The 10198-nt window shown below is 34.2% G+C and overlaps 1 protein-coding gene across 1 annotated transcript; it reads right to left on the bottom strand.

Annotated features, from left to right (window-relative positions):
• Window positions 1-465: 465 nt before the first annotated feature.
• LOC114758542 (probable sucrose-phosphate synthase 4) lies at window positions 466-7843 on the bottom strand. Its single transcript, XM_028947592.1, is given in 13 exon segments — window positions 466-910; window positions 1558-1685; window positions 1795-2646; window positions 2986-3048; window positions 3145-3198; window positions 3465-3641; window positions 3777-3908; window positions 4370-4488; window positions 4491-4500; window positions 5165-5645; window positions 6095-6294; window positions 6901-6964; window positions 7629-7843. Coding segments are annotated over 13 exon segments (2613 nt in total). The 5' UTR covers window positions 7685-7843; the 3' UTR covers window positions 466-633.
• Window positions 7844-10198: the final 2355 nt, after the last annotated feature.

Below are 10198 nucleotides of genomic sequence, written 5' to 3'. Positions count from 1 at the left end.
TGACAGGAGAAATTTTTAAGAAAATTTATTGTAAATTTAATTTTATAAAATATCTTGAAAAAATATTTTTTAAAAACTCAGATACCTGTGATCAATAGATGCTTGTAACCTTTTTATAACATTTCTTGAAGTGTTATACATGACTAAGTAACCAATAGATAAGTTTGAAGTTGGTAGTATTATTATACGCTATAAATATAAAATTTTAAATGCTACCACTCTACTTTTCTGTGGTAGTAGTAGTGTTAGGCTTAGATAACTTATAGGCTTACACAACTTAATTCCAATGACAATATATTTGTGTCTATAGTATGTTTGTGTATCTCATACAACCCACAATTAAATATGACATTTGATATTTTGCTCACTTTAGTAGCTACCAGCTACTAATGGGAATATTATCCACTTTATATATTCACATGTATATATCATATACACCTGGTGCTATTTCTATAGATTCCAATATGTGAAAATGATAAATCATGTTAGAGATGTATGTCTTGTATATAGCTGACGTATGGGATTTACATTCTCCTTTTGGGTAATATTTATTTTGTGGGCTTATAATCATCTATTTGTATTGTATAGGTTCCAAGACAAGGCATATGAAAAATAAAAGTGAACAAATAGAAATCATGATGCTCCAGGATGCCCTAGTATTGCAGATATGTCACAGACCATGTGGCCGTTCTCTGAATAGATAAGGTTGGGACTGTCTAGATTGAACATATCTTCTCTTTTGAAACTGTCTTCACTTTGAAGAAGCTTTTCACTGCCTTCCTCTACAGATCCTCTTAAAACAAGAGTCTTGTGGATGCCAGCCATGAGTTCTTCATAATCTGTATCCCCTCTTTCTCCAACAAATATGATTGCTTTGGACAGATCAATTCCCCACTTGACTGATAAATACCTGCATATTGGACAAGACGTATGTCATTTTATCTTTGTTGCTCAAATCATTTCACAACTTGCAAGATTCAGATATCTGGGATCAATCATACAATGAGATGATGAAATTGATAGAGATGTTACATATAGAATATAAATGAGGTGATTCAAGTGGCAAAAGGCTAACGGAGTTATTTGTCATCAACAAATAACAAATAAACTTAAAGCAAAGTTTTATTGCATTGTTATAAGACGACCACTAATATATGATAGTGAATGTAGAGCTTTAAAGGGACAAGAAGTTCATAAATTGGCGTGACATCTATTAAAGAGAAAATGGGAGAAAGTCATTTGAAATGAATCAAACATATACAAAGAAGGCCATTGGAGATGTCAGTGAGGAGAGTGGACCAAACAGTATAGTGTCCTCTAAAAATGGTAGAGAAAGAGAGGAGAGGATGTTAAATAGAGTTATTGAACAGGACCATTTGGCTAATAAAATATTCAATGACTTGGTTCTTAACAAAGCATAATAGCATCATGAGATCCAAGTTATCAATCCTTCCTAGTAGGATATGTTTCTTCTTCTTCTTGTATTCAGCTATCTTTTCTCATACTTGAAGTTTCGGTGCACAATAAAAGAAATAGGGAGGGCATGATGTTACTAACCTCAAAGCTTGTTTTCTTGATGCAAATAATGGTATCACATTTAATCTGAATCCTGCATGTGTATAGACTAGGTTACAACGGAGGCCTCTCATTCGTAGCCTTTGACGAAGATCATATATGTTTCTAACCTGTGATTCATCATCAACACATGAGAATCATGGTTTTGAAATAATTTTTTTCCTAAAATATACGAACCATTGACGAACTAGTTTCTTCTTTAAAACATAAATATCTTACCTTCATGCCTGGTTTCACACAGTAGGAATAACACCTAGAACTAAAACCACTGACATACTCTTCAATGTAGTCCTTATCTTCTTCATCTTCAATCCCAGCCAGCCTTGGTACCATTGATCTAATATTTTCACCGGGCCATCTATACTCAACATGGGCTTCATAATCTTCATCAACCATCAAATCTTTCCATGGATAATACATTTCACTCCCACTGTTACACACTAGAGCATCAAATTCTTCTATGTTTATATTGCAGCTGTTTAATGCTTCAATTGTCTCTTTCAAACTTGAACCTGTTAAGAGTACAACTCCAACTCTTCCTGATCCTATACCTGGTCCTGCAAATTTCATCACACTCTTGATAATTGCCTCAAAAGCTTTTGTCAAGCTTCCTTCTCTGTCATAACAATCTGCAGCAATCACAATAAGCCTTTGCCTTCTCATGGGATGAAAACTGGCACTGAAATTCCTAGTAGATGATGAGAACCTATGGCTAATGGCTTCAATGAGTTCTTTCGGTCTGGTTGCTGGATCTGTCTCTGTATTATTAAACTTGGAGTCTCCTTCAATGGAGAATCTCAGAGAAAGGTCCTCTACATCTCTTAGAGAATCACTTATTGGTTCTTCCGGAATTGGCATGATTTCCAAGCGAGAGGTAGAGAGGTGGTTCCTGCAATGTTCAATATGAGAGAGGTAGTTTTGGCAGTGCTCTGGCCATGAAAAACGATGGATGTTTCTTAGGCCATTTTTGCGGCACTCTAGCCAAAGATTTTTATCAGCAACAAGCTTTAGCAGTGCATCTGCCATGGCTTTCTGATTATGGGGATCAATCAGGAGTCCATTGTTAAGTACCTAGTATGGTATGAATGTACATAAGATAAATGGCTAGCCCAAAAAAATAAGCATAAAATTTTAAAAAGAAAAAAGAAATGTGGCTAACTTAATGATGACTAACCACGTGGAATAGGAAATCCTACCCAAAAAATAGTTGTTAAGGTGGAAGAACCAGCCCACTTAAATACCCATTTAATGTGACTTTGGGTACACTTTATTAAGTGGTTAGTGATGAGGAAGTAATGCAGGGCATTGTAGAGAAGGCTCCTTGAATAGAAGAACTGGAATTTATTTGATACAATAAAATTTAATTTTGAAAATAGGAGACAGTGTGTTTATGCATTATTTTTAGCCTACCTTTAGAATGTCCACAGGCCCTCCATTTTTTGTGGCGACAACAGGTAAACCATAAGCTGCTGCCTGTGTAATATGAGAAGGAAAGGAATTCTTGTAAGTTCTAATTTCCTCCTTGACTGAATCAAATTATATTTCCTTTGATTAAAAACCGAGGTTTACCTCAATGATTGTTAGGCCAAATGGTTCCACCAAGGCTGGGTTGATAAAAACTCCCTTCAGAAGACAATATGCACAGTACCGATGTTAGCAAATGTATCATAGACAACAAGTGTGGTGTATAAATAAAAAATCTCAAGACATATGGCATGTAAAAAACTAAGCTCTGAACCATTATTTCACATCATAAGTTAATTACGTTGTACTGTTATAACGATCTATATAAGTCATATAGGGATTTTTCACTTGCTGCTTTCCTATGAGCAAGGCTAGTCCCTACATTTTTAGTATTCAAAAAGATGAAGACAAATATGTATAAGTACCTTTGTTTTTGCAGCAAGACGATATATGTCTGGTACTTGAGATTGTTTATGATGCTTGGGGTAAGCTACTTGACCATATAAATCGTACTTATCAATAAGCTTGAGCACCATGGAAAGAACAGTAGAACTGCTTTCAGACATCTCTTCAATGTCATCTCTATTTCCAAGTATGAGTGTCTGCCGTGATTCACAGTGAAACACTAAGTCATTGCTTTGTGACATGCTTACAATTTGTATCTAAGTCTTATTTTCAATTTAATCCCTCAATCATTATATATTGAAGGTTTTCCACGTCAGAAATGTAAAACATACCAGGTTGGCCAATTCCCTGAGGCGGTGGCATTCCCCAAAAGCCTTGAGGAGGGTCATGACATTTTTCTTGGGATCAGGTCGGGACAAGGCTAGTATAGTTGGCTTGTGAGGATTTGTGAAAAAGCGCATTATCTGCATAGAATATAAAACTCATTTTCATATTTCTTTAAGTGTTGGAAATTTAGGGGAAAAAATGGGTACCTAAATTTTAAAATATATCAGAACAGTTTTTTGAAATTTTGACTGCAGTAAGGGCATTAAATTTAGTTAAAATTTACTTGGAGAATTTGCCTGCTAGGTTCCACAATTTTCCCAGATCAGTTGCGGTTAATTTTGATGGGACTTAATGTTTTTACTTCAAAAGTTCCAAAAGGTGTTCTATTTACATTCAAAGTTCACGTACCCGTTGTGTAAACAGATCATATTACAAGCATAAAATAGTTTCCTAAGATATTAAGGAAAAACGTGGTGCTTCATATGTTAAAATTGTTATTTCATTGTTTTCAAATAAGCATTAAGGAAATAAACATGGGCTTCTGTTTTTTATCCCAAAAGAAGAAAGGAAATGGACATGGAAGGGAAGAATTGGCAACCTCAGACCATATAGGAGGTAGTTTCTTTTTGCTTTGAGCTCTGTTTGATCCAATCAATGACTTTAGATCTCCCTCACCTTCCATTGATTCATGTGTTGTAACATAACTGAAGTCCATGCCGGTGGAATGACCTAATGATAATTTCAGCAGCAAATTCAACTGTTTAAGTGTTTAGCAGTGAAACTCTTGGAATCCCTTGTTCAATAGTTGAGAATATTGCCACGCAAGTAAACACCAGCGAGTAATGTGATTTTGCATCTTTGCATAAAGCATAAATTCTTATTTTCAAGTGCAATCAAGTATCTGACATTGACAGCACTGGAACACTAACACAGACACACAAACATGTTCTAGAAATACTAATGTTCATACTAGTTAACTGGGGGTTAAGGATATATACATTTGATTGATTTGCTCCTACCATTCTTTAAATTTATAGAGGTATTTCTGCAATTTCTCATATACAGAGTCTGTTCTAGTCAAATCATTGATTTGAAGATTGGTAGCCTCCACATACTTGGTGAGAATATACATAACCTCATATTCCCTTCAGTCCTAAATGTGGGAGCCAGATAACAAATTTGTAGAGAATAAGAAAATTAGTTAAATTAGTTATTTGTAAAAAAAAAATGTGTTAATTTCCCTAAAGTATTAATCATTTGTATTGGAAACTACTCTCTTGATGAAAAAACTCCCTTAATTTGTGCAATCAATAGACAGTGTGATAGTGTTGTTTGTATATGCTATGTGACAAGCAATTGAAGGCCAAAAAATATTGAGATTCATCATGCATACCACCATCCTAGGCATGTATCTTCCTAGGCAGCTTACTCCACGCCGTCTCCGAACCCTAAGTTTCCTCTCCAACTTGAGGTCAAACCCATCATACAGTCCCCATTGCTCTTCAATCTCTTGCCTTGTACTGGTCACAACCATTTCTGCAGCGTCCAACGCCATTTCCTCAGCCTCAATCCTTCTCATTATCTTGTATGTCACATTTATGGCCTCCCTAGACAGCCTTCCTTGCTTCAGAAGCTGTTCAAACTTGTTACGTCCCAAGGAGTGCCCTGTTAGTACCATTGGTACATTCAGTGCACCAGACAAGTGAGCTGCTATCTCCCCAGCATCGGCATAGTGACCATGGATAACATTAGGCCACATTGGTTTTCCTCCCTTCACTTGTTCACCTAAAGCCCTTGCCATGTTCACAATGTGATTCAAAGCTTCATCTACAAACTCAGGTAGGTATGGCCACAATGACTCCTTTGGTATGTATCTGCATCACATGTCCCATCAAAATTTATGATCATCCGAATCTGAAATGTGGTTTAAATTTTGTCTTTAGAATTTTAGACATTTGCATGTTTCCTTCAACAAATGTTGTTTGTACTATACTCAGATGAATGATGGGGATCTAAGTGGAATGAGGAACCATATCCCCAAAGCTAGTTATTGAGGAGGGAGAACCAACTTATTTTAAATACCCCATTGAGCATCTCTCAAGTCTTCATCAATAAATAACAAAGAATTTTACGTCTGGTAGATGAAGACTCCAAGTTAATGAAATTTATTTTGATTATTCCTGTGTTTTGAAATTCTTCCTAGAGGCCAAAGGACAAAAAATTTGAAGTGCATAAGAAAAACTATAGTGCAAGGCACTAAATTAAACTTTCGTGTCTGAGTCATTTGGAGTAATTAATAATATAAATGTCTTAAGGAACCTACTTGTCTTGTGGGCCACATGGAAGCCGGATGATATAAGCTCCGCAGCTGCCACTGCCATCAAGAGGACAAGACAACATCTCAATGGGCTCCCCATAGCTTGAGTCTACTTCTGGTGAAGCTATCTGTCTGGTTAGTAGATCAACTCTATATATTCCCTTTGTGTTTGCTAGTGCACGAGCTAGTTCCACCACATATTTCACCTGAATTTGAAACTCAAACTCAATTTATGGACAACAAGAATGCTTTTTTTTGGATCTGACTTGAGCTTATTAATGGTCAGAGAGAAATTCTTGCAGAGATTTAATCTACTGATTCTCAGAACCTTAGTCTTTTTTAATATCATACATTATTCTCTTGCAAAACAGCCCCCTGCCTCTAATATCACATGGAGTGAAGTTGGAGATAGTACTGCTGAACAGTATCTAACGTTGGAAGCTTTTCTCTATAACTTATAATATTGGAGTTCAACTAAAGTTTATTTGAACTTGTCTCTCTGTGTCTCTTAGACTTTGTGCAATACTATGCCATTCTTTATCCATATATAAATATAATATAAAAAGCTTTAACAAATTGCGCTATTCATGAGTCATTATCAGTGCAGTTCATTTCTCAGACTCTCTGCAAAAAAATGGAACTAACCTTAGTTTATTTCTAAATGTTCAATAAATCATTAAGTCAATTACTAGCTAGCTATCATTTGCAAACTAGAAAGTTAGCTGACATGTTCACTTGGCTGATCTTTTTAGCTTAGCCCACCAATTTTAATAAACCAAAACTCATGAAATCTCTGTGAAGTTAACAAGTACCTGACCACCAGTATCAGAATCTCTCCCAAGTTCCATGTTCTCTCCTCTTACCAATCCGTGAACACTACAGTAGAAAAATCATATCACAATTATAGAATATGAAAAATTGACAGTACATTAGTTATTCTACAAAATACTCCTCTAGTCTTGTGTATAATAAGAACTAGATAGCAAATTTGTAGAGATGAAAAAGATTGGCTAAGTTAGTTATTTGCAGAAAATATGTGTTGGTTTTCTTAAAATAGTTATTTAATTATTTATATTGGAACTAGTCCTTCATCTGAAAAGGAAAAAATTCGGAAGAAGTCCCCCACTAAAAATTTTATTGGTAGCAAGGACCTAAATCAGAATGTCGATTTCTATCGTTACAAAATTTGCGAAGTATTGGTACTTTCTATGTATAAAAATTCACCAAGTTCTTCTCACGGATAAAATTTTCAATGGGGGGCTTTTTGCCTTTTTCTCAAGTTTTCTTAAGAAAATCCTCTTAGTATCTGCAATTGGTAAGATAGTTTTGGGGGAAGATTATAAACCTTGAACACAAAGTAAATTAACATCTTATATTTAGAATCAAAATAAATCACCTAATTGGCTTATGCATTTAATACCGGAGGGAATATCAAATTTATTTTACTTTTAATTTCTCTTGGAGAGCTAGGACTAATATTCCCACATATCACACTTTAGCTATATATATGTTTTTGGTGATGATGGAGTGAATATGATACCTGATTAAGACAATATAAAGGTTCCTAGGCTCATTCTCATCCGACCAAAGTTGCATTTCAGAACTGATCCTGGGAATGTCCTTCTTAGATTCCGAAGCATTTACATCTTTCTCTTTTTCACCTTCTGAAAGTTCTGACAGATCATCTGCAGCATCATTCCGGCCTTGTTCTCTCTCAAATCGCCGTTCTGCAAGCTTTTGTGCATCATCCCATGCAATCTGCAGAAAAAACAATGGTTACAGCAATTATTGTTGAAGCTTCTCTTCCAAGCAAACCCTTTAATTTTATGAATGTTTTAGGAATGATCAATATTCTCAATACTATTACTAAGTATACCACAATTACTGCACTGAAACTCATATCAGACATTAGGAAAACTAATCGTTTTTTTGGTCTTATAGCTTTCAAATCGGTTGCAACTTAATATTACCTGGTATCTATAGTTTTGACTCAGTTGAAATTATATCCCTAAACTTAAACTGAGTACAACTTAGTTCCTGTAATTTTAACTATTTAAAATATTGGTCCCTACTTTTTAGAAAGGTCTAAGATGTAAATTTGTTTCAAAAGTTTTCATTAAGAGCACTGAGAGCCCGGAGTTTTTTTTTTTTTTTGGTAAATTTGTTCTGAAAGTTTAAAATCAGGCAATGTTACCCTTATTGTTAAAATGTAAGGCCCTATAATTTTAACTATTTAAAATATTGGTCCCTACCTTTCAGAAAGGGCTAAGATGAAAATTTGTCTTGAAAGTTTTCACTTAGGAGCACTGAGTATCCAGAAGATTTTTTTTTGAGTATAAATTTGTCCTCAAAGTTTAAAATCATGGCAATGTCACCTCTTACTGTTAAAAATATTAACAGTTAACGTCAATGTTCAAAGACTATAAGTCCCCCTACTGTTACCCAAACAAGCTTTAGAATGCCTATCTCTTTTGAGTGAAAACTTATGGTACTAATTTGCACCTTAACCCTTTCAAAAAAATAAATTATAAGAACTAAATCATGTTTTAAATGGCTAAACTATAGGCACTAAGTTCACGTTCAAGGACTAAGTTTTTCCAAGTCAAAATTACATGAATTGAATGCCACCAATTTAAAGTTTAAGAATTGAATTACGAACAAACTATAGTAACCAAATGATTAAGTTTTCCTATTTAAAAAGAAAAGAACAATTAGCTACTTAAATTGAATTGTAATGTAAATGGCTTATGAACTTGCATAGATGCTTATTACTTAGAACTGTGAGCCTTTAAGTGTGTAATCAGCTTATAAACACAGGCATTATAGAAACTACTTCTCCGGTTCTTAATATAGAACGTAATTGTAAAGTTGATTTTAGTCATAAATATAAGACTTATTTCTTATATCTATCATTTTTTTCTAAATACTCCTATTAATACTCCCTCAACATAGTCAAGTATGAGAGGGAGGAGGATATAATAAAGATATTAAGATATTCTAGGAAAAACATATCATATTTATTACAGCCAACTAACTTACTTAATTTTCTTAATCTAATCAAATTAGTTAAATAGATCTTATATTAAGGATCGGAGGAATACTTCTTTTTTGAAAATCACCTCTAAGCTTTTATTTTGATCTTATGTGATGCAAATCCAACATTGTGAAGCAGTGCTGCAAAGTTTTTTCTTAAAATTATATCAATTCAACAATTACCGTCAAAATCACATCTAGAGAATTGACTTGTGACTTGTCTAAAGTCAGCCAAATTGCCTTGAAATGATTAGCAACCAGCCAATAACCATCAATTTAGTTATTTTAAATAAACTATGATTTGGGTGTCATACTTTACAAGGAATCTAAAATAAGCTAAAGCCGTACTTTTTATAACTTATAAATAGTACAGCTTCTCATGGATTTTTATATGATATATATATTATATCATTTTAGCAAAAAAAAAAAAAAAGTCCCGAAAGGTTTTTTTCCCCCTGATGTTGTCTCGGAAATTTCAAAACGCAGTGATATTGGTCTACCCCATAAAAAAAAAAAACGTTTATAGCTAAAAAATTAAAGTTGATGGTTAAAACGATAAGAGACAATATTACTCTATTCTAATACTTTTAGAGTAATATTGAACCCAAGAAAAATTTCCGGACAATATTGCTTTTAAGTGAAATAAATTTGCACCTTAGCCTAAAAAAATTTACACTAATGAAGGTTGGGTTTCACGGAATAGATTAAACTCTCATGACAGAATGAATCAATGTTCAGAACCATGCCAGAGAGTTACTCACATTTAAAGTTTAATGGTGTCTCAAACAAAATTACCTCTTGTAATAATAAGAACACATGCCCTTAAAAAAATGTGGGGAGAGAGAGAGAGATGCCTGTTTCTTTTTGCGAAAGGTGCCAAATCCGCCAGCACATATTCTCCATCCGACTGCTGCGATCTCTGCTATTCCTTGTCGCTACCACCTGCTTATTGACTGCCCATTATTTACTCTTCACTACTGTAAGTTTTTTATATGTATAAATTTTATAGTCAAGTAGAGTTTCGTCAGACTTGTACATATGCACAGACACAAACACACACATTTACATAAATTAAAG

Source organism: Neltuma alba, unplaced genomic scaffold (assembly GCF_004799145.2).
Source record: "Neltuma alba isolate B1F8T4 unplaced genomic scaffold, ASM479914v2 tig00010735_pilon, whole genome shotgun sequence".
Lineage (NCBI taxonomy): Eukaryota > Viridiplantae > Streptophyta > Magnoliopsida > Fabales > Fabaceae > Neltuma > Neltuma alba.
Note: the sequence above shows the minus strand (reverse complement) of the source record. Positions and strands in the feature narration are given on the sequence as shown.